The 13,868-nt window shown below is 38.9% G+C and overlaps 1 protein-coding gene across 1 annotated transcript in view; it reads left to right on the forward strand.

The window, feature by feature from the left end:
• LOC107101595 (NT-3 growth factor receptor-like) overlaps positions 1 to 13,868 on the forward strand; it is a 30,113-nt gene that overhangs the window by 8,530 nt on the left and 7,715 nt on the right. The window contains exons 5-12 of the mRNA XM_015400578.1: positions 129 to 270; positions 1,200 to 1,312; positions 4,085 to 4,268; positions 5,288 to 5,305; positions 8,339 to 8,385; positions 9,271 to 9,373; positions 11,143 to 11,331; positions 13,037 to 13,167. Of these exons, the coding sequence (XP_015256064.1) occupies positions 129 to 270; positions 1,200 to 1,312; positions 4,085 to 4,268; positions 5,288 to 5,305; positions 8,339 to 8,385; positions 9,271 to 9,373; positions 11,143 to 11,331; positions 13,037 to 13,167 (927 nt within the window). The remainder of the gene's footprint in view (positions 1 to 128; positions 271 to 1,199; positions 1,313 to 4,084; positions 4,269 to 5,287; positions 5,306 to 8,338; positions 8,386 to 9,270; positions 9,374 to 11,142; positions 11,332 to 13,036; positions 13,168 to 13,868) is intronic.

Genomic DNA, 13,868 nt, shown 5'->3' on the forward strand with positions numbered 1-13,868 from the left:
TACTTAAGCTAGTAAATCCACTTTGTCACAACGGAGAAACATCATACGGAGGAATATGCACCAATCAAAGACGAGGTATTAAAGTTTTTGAAGTAACTCATCAGGCCTGTTTTCTGCTGTCCCTCCAGGCTACTATCTATAACAACAGCGTTCACTCCATCAGCATAACCCTGGTCAATGTCAGCAGGGAGGACAACAATTTCCAGCTAACTTGCACCGCTACCAACATTGTAGGCTTGGCAACAGCCATCGTTAACCTCACCGTTCACTGTAAGTTCACACAAACACCAACCAGAGCAGCTCCACCTCAACTTACTGAGGACAAAGTGTTGGAAGGTTGATTCGTCACATGATAAAGATTTTATAAATTAATCAAAAACTCTTATTAATCACATATAGTTTGTAATATTTTACTAAATTAATCCCCCTGAAGTACAGACTTTTGTTAGTTGAAACCTTGTGGAGGAAAATCCTTTGGAACCTGAAATAATTACTTTTACTAGCTGGACGCTCAACAAGCTACAACTGTTCAACTTAAAACGGTAAAGATTGGATTTTTAGAGGTTTTTTAGTTTAAATATTTCAGATCCTTTCCAAGCATTTTCTCATATTGACACTAAGAGACTTTGCTTTCCAGCACACCGTTAGTCTAAGACTACCTTCACACCGCAGGCCTTGATGCTCCATTCCGACTTTTCTGTGAAATCGATTCTCCTGCGTTGCTGTTCACATTTCCAAATATATGCAACTCTTATGTGATCTCCTGTTTGAACTGCATTCAGGCAGCTTAAGTGTCCCATATGCACCATGATGTCACAAGTAGCCAGCATGCTCTGTGTTTAGGGAAGTAAACATGGATGGTAGTAAACCTCGGCCAGTGCATCAACAACACAATCTTTTCAAGGTGGCTGAAAATGAAGACTGTTCTCCACATTATCGCCTGCCATGGCCGTTCAGACACAGGTCTCATAAGAAAAGATCAGATTCGTATCGGATTCAGGACCACAGAGCCACGTAGCCTGGATCGTTATGGAAAAAACTGGATCTGTGTTGTTCAGACTGTCATGAAAATATCAGATCCAGGTCGCATATGAGCAAAAAATGTGGATTTGGGCCACTTCAGGCTGCAGGGTGAACGTAGCCTTAGTGACCTCTAAGGCCTCCGTTTAATACTTGTCTTCTTTTCTCTGTCTCTTTAGTTCCGCCTTCCATTGTGAAGCTGAAGGAGCCAGAACGCCGCCATGACACATGTATAGAGTTTACTGTTCGGGGTTCACCCCGTCCCAGTTTAAGATGGTTCCATGACAATAAGGTGTGGGAGAACTTATTGCAACAAAACTATCCTCCATCTTAGACCTTAGCCATTGTTCTTGTTAATGACGCACACTGATGGAGAACAAGATGTTTTCCTTTTAGCAACAAAATGCCCTGAAGACCTCCAGAAGGAGTTGACTTCCAGGCTTAGTTCCAACCTGGATCCAGCCTGAGATGGATGGATAGTATAGTTCCTGTAGTTTTTCTGTTTAATTTTCATATCTTTATTACTATATTTAAACTATTCAAAGCCAACTAAATAGACGTATATAAAATATCAACTCTGGCAGTATAGAGGTTTCATTTTTTATTAAATATTTGTAGTTTTCTTTCAATCTGGAAAAAAGCCACTCGCCTTCAATACATTGCTTTTTATATACCTGGCAGGGTGGGACTGTTGCTTAGAAACAGGGGCGGAGCTAGATGGGTGGCCATGGCCACCCTTAGCCAATCATTGGCCACCCCTGTGGCCACCCTTACCATTTTTTCCCTCTAACACAGACGGTGGCAGTAGTAATACTCTGAAGGGGTTTGTTAAAACTTATTGGAAATTTTATTTTTCCAATAATAACAACTTGGCAACAGAAACAGTGTGATTAATTAATCACATAAATTTACAAACATTAAAGCTGATCGATACAGAATTCATGCTCTTTTCAGAACTAAATTTTGAATTATTTGGGGTAAAGATAAAATGATATGCCTCTGCAAGTCATCTAGGAGTCTTCAGTGAAATCATAGATTAATAACTACTTTGATAATAACTTAAAAATTCCTTAATTGTGGATATTAGTAGATTTAAATACCATTTTTTTGCAGAATGATTATTGATAAAAGTAGGTAATGACAATGTAAAATGTGTTCGCCCCAGAACTCAAACATGAAAGAATTTTTTTCCACTGTACCTTTTATTTACACAGCATAGATGTTTAAATATATATGTCTATTTGTTAACAAAGGCTGCAGGAAAGTATAGTTTCTCTTGTTTTTAAAATTTGAAATTATGAATGTTGTGCTCATTCCTGTTGAAACAGTGTAGATTGACCCTGAGGTTCTGGTGCCTTTCGGCCACCCCTCAATGTACATTGGTTATTAACTGGCCACCCCTATTAGGATTTTCTGGTTCCACCTCTGCTTAGAAAGTAGAATTCATTAAGGATTGTTCAGACACACATGGATCTAGAGCAGGTATGACTAAAGTCAGTCCTGGAGGACGTTTGTCCCGCAGGTTTTAGAGGTTTCCTTCTTTCAGCACAGCTGATTTCCATCGATACCTGATTAACAGGCTTTTGCTAGACTGTGCTGAAGCAGAAAACCTCAAAAACGTGCAGAACAGCGGCCCTCTAGGAATGACTTTGGACATTCATGGATCAAGAGAAACAGGCATTTGAGCCTGATTTTGATGTGGGAAAAGCATAACAACATATATAAAAGCTGTAAAAGGTTGGTTTTGCAAAACATAGACCCTTTAAACCAAAGATCTCAAGATGCATTCATAATGAATGTTAATATTTCATCTACAGTGAACTTTTCACATTTTCTCTATTGTTGAGGGTTAGGGTTAGGACTCTGGAGCGCTGCAAAGCAGAGGTGGGTGCGATTGTAACGAGGCGAATGGCAAGTCCCACCGTCTGTGCGAAATATTCATGTGTGTAATACCCCTTTCCAACTGGCTTAACCCTTTAAAGCCCGATCCAAGAATAAAACGGAAAATTACTTTTTTTTTGGTTTGAAGTCCTTATTTGGCCTTTTAACAAAATATGTAAAAAGAAAAAACAGAAATACATTTTTGATATTAATAATTTATTACTATGCGATAAGTCAAGATTATTTTTTGTGTAGTGTTCTGCCCTCTGTTATCAGGTATATCTGATTGTGTACAATAGGATTTTGAGCAAAGTTTTTACCATTAAAATATGCAGAAGGTGTCAGACGCAAAACATTTCAGAAACCGTATGTATAAAATATGATACATTTGGGGTTACAGGGTTAAAAGCCCGTTTACAATCGCCTTTTAGTGGCAGTGGGAACAGCTCACTGATGCTCACTGATTTCTACCCGGGTTAATTGACTCAGCAAGCAAACCCTGTTAAAATCACCTCGGCTCTAATCGGCATGCAGTGGAAACACCAGAACGGGGTCGACCCACTAAATTACGTGATACCATTGAACGCAACGTACGGACATCAACACACAGCGCCAGTCGCTTCTGATCTAACAAGCAGAAACACGATAAACATGGAGCAGCTCTGATAAGAGGGATTCAGACAGATTATAGAGAGAATCAATAAAGCTCACTGACTACGCCCTGGCTTCCTACCATGTTGCTCTTTATCATTTACTTTCCTGATTTCTGTTGCACTGGTGACATCATCAATGCTAACCCTGTGTGATGATGTCACCAGACATGCAGCCGCTGGGGGGCAGAGGCCACGCAGCTGCCAGTGAGGCATCAGGGGAAAATGGGATAATAAAAATAATAAAAAACTATCATATCGTTGTCCTTTCATTAAAAATCAAAATGGTTCACTCTACTGAGATGAAACTCTACATCTGAGAGAGCTCGTTCCTCCTGCTTAGAAATCCTGAAGTGAACAGACAACCTGCTGATTTCTACATACTTCCTAGATTCTGATTATGCTGTCATACATAATTACTACTTGCTTCATTCTATTATTGCTATATCTGTGTGAGCATCTGAGTACTTCTATTTGCTGCCTTCCTGGGATGGGAAAATAAAGGATATTGCTGTTCTATTGTACCGTTTCAGGAAATAACCCACAATGAGTACATTCGCCTTGATATGGATATTTACCGTGACGACCTAGAGGGCTGCCTTCTTTTTAAAAACCCAACGCACTACAACAACGGCAACTACACTCTGGAAGCCAACAACTCTCTGGGCGTGGTCACCAGGACGGTGTATGGACACTTCCTTGAAACGCCCCCTCCTGGTAAGCTGTGGTCCACACCTCATGCAGGCTGATATTAGTTATTATAGCAGGGAGGCTCCATAGAACACAGACCATATAGTCCTTTTCCTTTCTGCCTTTTCCAGACATCAGAAACTCTGCAGTTTCTATGAATGTTTGCCAAGTGGCAGTGAAAATAGACTTTTAAAGGAAAAATATGGTCAGCGAGGAATAATCACTGGATCATTATTTATACCTAAAACTGATTATGTTCACTATGATTTAATGAATTTAGCGTCAATCAGTAAAAAAATAAAAACAATAATTTTCATGGTGATCACCGAGTCTGGGAGCGGCCATTTTTGCCCAAATATAGTAACACCTCCCTCCTGACATCTTCCTTAGGGGTGGACCCGTTCGTCTGTTTCTATCTGCATGTTTTCTAAACCAAAACAAGGTTTTATTGGGCTACTGTATAAAACCTGGAACTCAACGCTATTTCTGGCATTTTGAATTGAAAAAGCTTCCTGGATGGAAGAGAAACGTCTTCACACTGGGAAATAAAGTCCAGTGGATTGATTTTAACTTTTTTGAAATGACTATGATCTGGATGAATGAGAATCTTCACCAGCATTTTCCATTACATTAGTATCGATAAATGAAGTTAAACGGTTTTATATTAACCAAAGGTGTGTCATTAAATAACTTTAGTGGATTTCATCTGGTTGTAAAAGAACCACTTGGTGTCACATCAGCAGATACAGCTTCATCACAGTGAAGAGGCTGTTTTCACCAAACACTTCACTCAGCAAAATCCATCTTCTAAAGTAAAAAGATAAAAGTTTATAGAAATTATTTTTGTGATATTAAATCAATCACCTCTATGAAAGATGATATACTATATATTTCTATGTTAGTTGATGAAGACAGATTTTTTCCAATCTGATTTGTTATACTTAAACATTTTGTTTGTTTTCTTGTTAGAAACTTTTGGAATATTTGTACTATCTGTACATTGCCTTACAGTTTGCATTTGTCTTCTCTGTTTGCTCCTTCAATAGATTTGGATAATGAATATGGTAAGTGGGTTTTTATTTGAATCCTACTGGACGCTTTTAGCACAGATTTCATTACGTCTGAGCTATACTGTAAGGGAAAGGTTTGCATGTCTAGTAGGTTAAGTTCTGCAGTTCATATGTTATAGTTATATGTTCAAACTAGGCTTTTAAGAACTGTTCTGCCTTTAATCATCTTCTCTAAGATGCATATCTGCTTAGAGCAGCTTATTTAATTAGACTCAATCATAACAGTTTTCTGTAACTTTATATTTTTGGAGAAGCCCAGCCAGAGTCCTGACAAATGCTACGTTCAGACCGCACATGCTAGAGGCAGCAGAAGCAGCTGGTTTACATGCAAAGTCAATGGCTGATGCTCATCAATGCACATCAGGTCCTGCAGCTTGTTTGAGCAGCTTTTAACTACAGTTTGTAGACTTCCTCATAGCAAAGAATTACAATATTCCAGCTTCTCCACTGTCGCTACAAGCATGCTTAGTATGAGGGATTGCTTAAGAGTCAATGAGTCGATGCAATCAGCTGGTTTTCCTTAGACAGAAAACTGAATCAATCTGACTGGATGATCTGGTTGAATTGTAAAGTGCCTTGAGATGACGTGTGTTGTGAATTGGCGCTATAAAATTTAACTGAATTGAAAATGGTCAGATAGATACGATTTAAACCAGTCTAGTGCTGTCCCTTTAATTCCTACAAAATATTCAAGTCTTTCTAAAATAATATTAGGGCCAACTATATCAAATGCAGCACTGAGATCTCTTAAGCCGGGCATACACTGAACAATTTTTTTCACAGCTACAGGTCCAGACTGCAGGGTTTCATCGTACAGTGCGAGTTCACAGCTCATGATGTATGGTCTCACACTGTACGTCTAAAAACCAGGTGGGACTCAGCTCCACAGTGAGATGGCGCTACTCGGACTCATCTATCCCGAAGCCCAACAAGTAGGAGAGGAATATGACGCTCACTAGAGTGAAACGCGCTGCCTTGGCTATTTGGGCAATTTTGAAGCAAAAGGTGACGACGTATTTGGACAAAGACATGGCTGAGCAAACGTGGCTACTACAGTGTGTCAGTTTAACAGAAAAAACTCAATTTCACTCATTGCACCCCCACCATGCTGCTGGGTTTTCCTGTGAGTGGAAGAAGAAGAAGAATCCTTGTTTGCCGACTGAGCGATTTGCCCACGACCACCTTACGATGCCCGACTGAATTTCAAACATGTTTGATTTTCTCCTGACCTTACGATTCCTGATGGGGAGGTGGCCGTTATAGGCTGATCGCCCTTCGTTACCCCCCGTACACTACACCACACACCATCAGGCTAAAAGTCGGCCTGATCGTAAAAATTCAATTGACCTGAGAATAGACAAAAAAAAATCGTACAGTGTACGCCCGGCTTAACAGGACAAGTACTGTCAAGTTTTCCATTTAGGTTTGATCTTTAGATGTGCAATCCCCACTTGAAAGGCAAGTCTCTTCTGTGAAACATAACTGGCGTTTACTCAAGGAGACTTCATTTTAGTCATCTTTATTATGATGGTCATGATTTTCCTTCGATCACACAGGCGAAAACCCTGAGAAGAGACAGAAATTTCCACCAGTTTAAATAATTTATTCCTGAATAATAATAAACTTAGCTATTTTACAATAAAATTAAACAGCAATTGATAAATTAGCATTTTTATCAACAATTTTTTTCTGTTTTAACTAATAAACACCAAGTGTATTTTTTTCTCTTTTAATAATATTAAACACAGTCAGTCCATGTGAATGAGCAATTGTAATCAGCAACTTTTTGCACGGTTTGGACTTTGCATGTTCTACCACCACTGTTTGGCTTGCATGCTGTGCTACTTCCTCAAACAAGAGTGAGATCAGCCACACCAAAAGTACACTCTTTGATTGCCAGAGATTGAGTTCACCTGGTTCCCATCTCCAGCAGGCAGAGCAGAAAGAAGCAGCACATGAGATTGGCAGAGGGGAGTGGCTTCCTGGCAGTTCAGGCCATGAGAATATCATTAGTGACTTTCACCAGAGCTGTTTCAGTGCTATGATGAGCTCTAAAGCCAGACAAACTCTTCTAAAAGTTCATTATGGTGGAAGTGATCGCACACTTGTTTGGCAACTACTTTCTCAAGAATTTTAGATCAGAAAGGAAGATTGGATATAGGTCTATAATTGACCAATTCATCTGAGTCAAGAGACGGTTTCTTAAGCAGAGGTTTAATTCCAGCAACCTTAAAAGCTTTAGGTACATATCCCTGTAACAGAGATAGATTAATCACATCTAAAGTGGAGGAGGAGATCAAAGGGAATACCTCCTTAAAATAACCTGGTTGGAACTGGATCTAACATCCAAGTTGAAGGCTTAGATGAAGACAATTGTTTTGCTAACTCTGAAAGTTCAACTGGATCAAAACAGTCCAAACCCGGTTCAGATTCTTTGGCTACCTCAGATGCTGCCCCACCCTCCAGAGATAAACCAATCGTAGATAGAGGAGTGTTAATGATTTTATTCTTAATAAGATCAATCTTATTTATAAAGAATCCCATAAAATCATTGCTGCTAAGAACAGGTGGAATGGACGGTTCAACAGAGCTATGGCTCTGGGTGAGTTTAGCAACTGGATTAAAAAGAAATCTAGGATTATTCTGATTCTCCTCTATTATTGAGGAGAAATATGCTTCTCTGGTTATACGAAGGACCCTCTTATTCAGCAGTAAAGGTTTTTCTGGATTAAGTACTAGATGTAGAGCGCCACTTTCTCTCTCGTTCCCTAACATCATGCTTCATTAAGCAGCTCTAAATTAAACCAGCCAGCCACCTCCCTATTATTAAAGTTCTTCCTTTTCAAAGGGGCTGTGTTGACTACAGCAGAGAGCAAAGAGGAAGTAGCCAAGTTGTTTCTCTGCAGTATTGTTCCGTGTTGAGGAGATGAAGTAGAACAGATTCTTTAAGATCTATTACTACTACTCTATTTTGGTGTTAAACTACTGTTATACTGAGAAGTAAACTTTGTTTAGTTTTTTTCACAGACACTCCGACTGCAGAGACTCGCAAACCTTTGGAAGATCCTTTTGGGGTGAGTTACTGCAGTATAATCTAACTTTCAATATTTTTTTTCTCAAGATAGAATTTTTTTATAAAAACTGTGGTTATCTCCCGTTTGTTTCTTTAGAACATAAACAATTTAAAATCTTTTATAGATACTTGGTTGAATAAAGGTTGGAGGTTTTATATCTAATAGCTCTAAACAACAATCCATCCATTTCCCATCATGCTTTTCCCTGCTGGGGCTGGGAGGGGCTCTGGTTCCTACCTTCATCTGGTAATGGGTGATTGGTCATAGTCCAAATTAAAATCAGAAAAGCTGCTTGATATTTCGAACTAATTTATGCAAATCAAAATACTGAACATATACAAAATCAGAATCTGTAATTTAAATGTTATAGATCATGACACATTTAATTTCTGCACAACAACCTGAGTAAACACAAAAGGGGTTTGATAAGAATAAAGGTTTTCTGAATCCTTTCTGTCCCGTTTACGTACCGAATTGCCTCCTTTTTTTTAAAAGTAAGATTAATTTTTATTATAAACCTTCCTTATTGAGCCATATAGTCAAGAGCGCCCTTAAACAGAATCCCTCTGAAAACATGGAGGATAAATTCACAAAGTTTCTGCAGCTTAATGAGCTCAGGTCGGCTGATCAGCTGCTGCTGGATGGGACAGAGCCTTCCAGATTATGGCATAATCCCCCATTTTTACTTTTAAGGATTTGCTACAGTTCTTTTTGTTTTGTTCTTAATGTCCTTTCATTGTTTTATGTTTAAAAGGGTTTTTGTTTTTTAATATTCTCTTAGTCGCAGCTGGGATTGTGTTCAAGTCCTCTATGAATATATAAAGTAAGACAGATATCAGGTGTCCTGTTTTAAATGCTTCAGAAATATAATAATCTTTTCTGCAGGTCTCCATGGCGGTAGGGCTGGCAGCGTTTGCCTGCGTCGTCCTCGTGGTTCTGTTTGTTCTCATCAACAAATACGGACGACAATCTAAACTCATCATTAAAGGTAAGAAGGTCATGCATTTCTCAGTCTGAATGCATATTTAATGGCCGTAAGTCACTAAATAAAGAACAGTAATCTATAAAAATAGATTAATTTCGATCAGTTTATTTGTATAGCTCCAATTCACATCATGTCATCTCAGGTCACTTTACAGTTCAACCAGATCATCCAGTTAGATTGATTCAAAGCTATCTAAGGGAAACCAGCTGATTGCATCGAATTCTCATTAGCAAACCCTCACACCAAGCATGTAGTGACAGTGGGGAGGGAAAACTCCCTTTGAACAGGAAAAAACCTCCAGCAGAACCAGGCTCAGTGTGAGCGGCCATCTGCTGAGGCTGACTGGGGTTCAAGGAGACAGAAGCAGAGATAGAAAAAGAAGCATAGACAAAATCACAAGGCACCTCACCAAGAGCATCATAATTGTACAAACACATTAGAATAATGTGAGAATAATAAACTGTTTACCGACTCTTTGAAAATGCAGCACAAAGAGCTTCTGCTCCCGAGAAACAGAAAACCTTTGATTTTCAGCCTGACATGAAATGAGACTGATCCAGAAAAGAGTAAACATTTCTTAAATTACATGTATTTACCCTTAATTTGAGCAGGTAAGATGATTTTCCTCGCATTTTCGGATTTAATCTTCTGACCCACATGCAGAATCAACTCAGTTTAAAATTTGGAAAAAAGATTTATTTACAAAACGATGAGAAACAGACAGTTCTGTGAACAATTGCGTCTGGAATGAGAGAGGAATTAATTGTGACCAGAAACCTTTGATAAGAAATTGAAAAAAAGAGCTTACTTCAAAATACTCTGAACTGGGTGTGGAGGGAAGATGGGCTGGGCCCCCATGGGGGGAGGTTTATGGTTTACCTCTTATAGTTGGAATACAGAGTTCCAGGAGTGTGATGGAGCCAGGTTGGAAATGATGAATGGTGGAGCGGGCAGGGAGGTGATAAATGCACTGGCGGTGAGTCGGTGAACTGAATCCTCTTGAAACCAAGCGAGAGAAAAACCTAGAGAGAGCAAGCACAGGGATTGAGCTACTTCAGTTAAGTTCACATGAGATAATCAAACTACTAGAAAGGGTTCAACAACAGATGGCCTGAAACACTACCGGTGAATATAAATCATCCTGCGCTGAGTAAACGCTCTGCTGCACGTTAAATCCCAGCACTTTGATGAAACTGACAGGCTCCACCTGTGTAGCAGCCCAGGTAGTCCACCAAGATCCTTTCAGGAAAAGATGCATCACTCACACTCACACACACCAGAACCCTAACATTTCCAAAGTAAGATGATACAAATGTTTTTTTTTTCCATTGGCAAAATCTCTCACTTAAACGCTCAAATCAACAAACAAAATCCCTTATTTTAAGAAAAAACGACTAATTTAGATTTCAATTGTTTGCAGTAGATTTTTGGTTTAGATCAGTTAGGATGATTCTTCTCATCCATTTTTATTCTCTTTTGTTATCATCACTGTTCAGGCGTCTTGAACTGATTAGCTGACACTGAGTGTTCCTTCTTTCAAATGCAAAAAGAAAAGAAATTAAAAAGTTTACCACTGGGGGGGAAATTGAGTAATCAGCTTAATATTTTAGTCCAATTTCCTGATCCTTATGTATCACTACGTAGTTTCGTGTGAACAGCACACAATAAACAAGGCTTGTAGGCACCTGAGTAGATAAAACCACATTTATAAAAAAAGCTTCTGCTGTCTTTTAATCTTATATTTTCTAAAACTTTTCTCTGTTTCTTTCCAGGTCCAGGAGCAGCGATGAGTGGTGAAGAAAACTCTGCTAGTCCCCTCCACCATGTAAATAACGGCGTTATAAGCCCCTGTGCTCTGGATGTTGGGTTAGATTCTGTGGTGATTGGGATGTCCAGGATCCCCATCATAGAGAACCCACAGTACTTTAGACATGGACACAACTGCACAAAGCCAACCACCTGTGAGTAAGGCCATGTCTGACATACTAATAGAAATACTCTCTGACCCACACAGAAACCAGAGCTAGGAAACAGAATCAAGTCTTGACAGAATTTAATTAAACTTTTAATTCAGTTTTAGTGGGGAAGAAGTTTGTGTGTGAGGGGGGGGTGGATTCAGCAGGAATGGGAACCAGAGAGACCGGAGAGCAGCTGCAGATGTTTGAGAGAATTGGTCAGCAAGAGCAAGAATTAGTGAGTGGAGGTTCTTAACTCACGGTGGTCTGGTGGTTAGCACCATTACCTCACAGCAAGAAGTTCACTCCTCTGGAGTAGGAAGCATTTCCATTGGTCCGCACGGATGTTAGCATAATGTTTATTGGTCAATATGCTTGTCATGAGTGAGCCTTTTCGTAATGGCCTTAAAATAAAACAACTGATCTGTAAAGTTAGAAAAGAAAGCCATTGTCAAAACTTGGTTTAAAAAAGAGAAATGTGAAAAAAACAAATTTGAAATATAAAATATAAAAAAACAAGATGAGAATATATGAGACAAATATTTAGAAAAAAAATCTGATGATTTGACAACAAAGTCTCTCTCTAAACTTGCCTGTTCTTTTCTTAGCGGCACTATTTACTATAATAAACAGGCCGAAGTTCTTCTTTCATTAGAGGGTCGCTGGTTTGAAACCCCAGCTCCATCTGTCCTTCACCCACATCCTCTTGTAATGACGGGAATGTGGGGGTATGGCTGCCTCCCTCCAGTCAGCGTGCCCCACAATAGCTGTGGCTACAATGTAGCCCACCACTATCAGTGTGAATGACGGCAGTGTACTGTAGTTGTGTAATGTTTTATAAATTGGAAAGAAAAATGCAAACCAGAAATCAAACCTTTTAAAATGTTTTGATCATAAAATGAGTTGAGAGTAACTCTGCTGTTTTCTTATATTTTTTTTTTTTTATGATTGTAATTGTGTTCTGTTTAAATTGCTCATTACAGATCACTAAAGTTAAAAGAAAGCAATTGTTAAAACTCTAAAAAAAAGAGAAATGTGAAAAAACTAGTTAAAAATACAAAATCTGTAATAAAAAAATAATAATTAGAACATATGTGAAACAATTTAATTTAACAGCAAACTCTCTAAACGTGATTGTTCTGCTAGCAGCAATATTTGATCCCAATTAATCCATAAAGAGGCAGAAGTTCCTGTCCTTCACTTTCTAATGTTGGGAATGTGGGGTTATGGCTGCCTCCCTCCTGTCAGCGTGCCCCAGGATAGCTGTGGCTACAATGTAGCTCATCACTATCAGTGTGAATTTATTATTCATCCTCACCTGGTAACACATGATGTCCCCTTAATAATGTACTACATTGATCTCCTGCCTTTCAAGAAATAATCACGTAATATTTTCACGGTAACAACCTCTATGGCAAGCCGTTTTGATATGTACTAGTATTCCTGATATCAAAAAAAATATGTTTTTCCTTTTTGAATCAGCTGCTTCCGCTGCAGCAACTTGAATTTGACTTCAAAACATAAAAACCTTTTTTTTGTCTGTTCTTACCAATTGTTCCAACCACATATCAAAATGGAGATGCTTCAGTGGTGCAGTTTTTGAAATAAAATCTGTTATTTAAAGTCTCCCTGTCTCAGATGACATGGCAACAGCTTTTATATCAGAAATGAAATATGTTTTAGAATCTGTTCGTCTCTCGTTTTTTCTTAGACGTTCAACATATTAAACGTCGAGACATTATTCTGAAGAGAGAGCTGGGAGAAGGTGCCTTTGGGAAGGTCTTCTTGGCTGAATGTTACAACCTCAGTCCAACTAAGGATAAGATGCTGGTCGCTGTAAAGGTACGGCTATATTATATTATGAATGCAGTTTTAACCTACCGAGACGAGAGAGGCTTTATGTCATTTTGGGAAGATTTCTCTGATGTTTGCTTATTGACAGATTAGCTGTGTGTTCAAAACTAGACGGTTTTATTGGGGCCGGCCATAGAAAGGAGACAAACAAGTCTGTTCCATTGGGTGTGCCTCCATGCAAACTTGAAACACCATAAACCTCTAAGCTGGACTTTTTAATCCATTTACCTTAAAGAGACAAACAGGGTGCACCCCCCAATGGAAGGAGCACAATGACAACAAAGATAAAACCAAATAAAAGGGCTTAGAAATGCAACACTTTTAGAGTAAAAGGCAATTTCAAATAAAAGGATCCTGAGTTTGAGGCTTTAAAGGAAAAGTCTGGTAAACAAAGAATAATCAATGAATCATGATTTATACCTAACACTAATTCGTTTGCGGTGATTTAATAAATGTAGCAATAATCAGTGAAAAAATAAAAGCAATCATTTTCGGTATGATCACAGAGTCTGGGAGCGGCCATTTTTGCCCAAATACATAACCCTTCCCTCCTGACATCTACCTCACAGTGACGTCACGGTGCGGTAAGCCTAGCGCCATTCTCCCCGCTTTACAGCTAAATCAATGGGAACTACTAGAGACATCTGCAATCAACAACAATTATTGAAGATTTCCAGAGGACTTCACCA

This window comes from Cyprinodon variegatus, unplaced genomic scaffold (genome assembly GCF_000732505.1).
Source record: "Cyprinodon variegatus isolate N-32 unplaced genomic scaffold, C_variegatus-1.0 Scaffold1119, whole genome shotgun sequence".
NCBI lineage: Eukaryota > Metazoa > Chordata > Actinopteri > Cyprinodontiformes > Cyprinodontidae > Cyprinodon > Cyprinodon variegatus.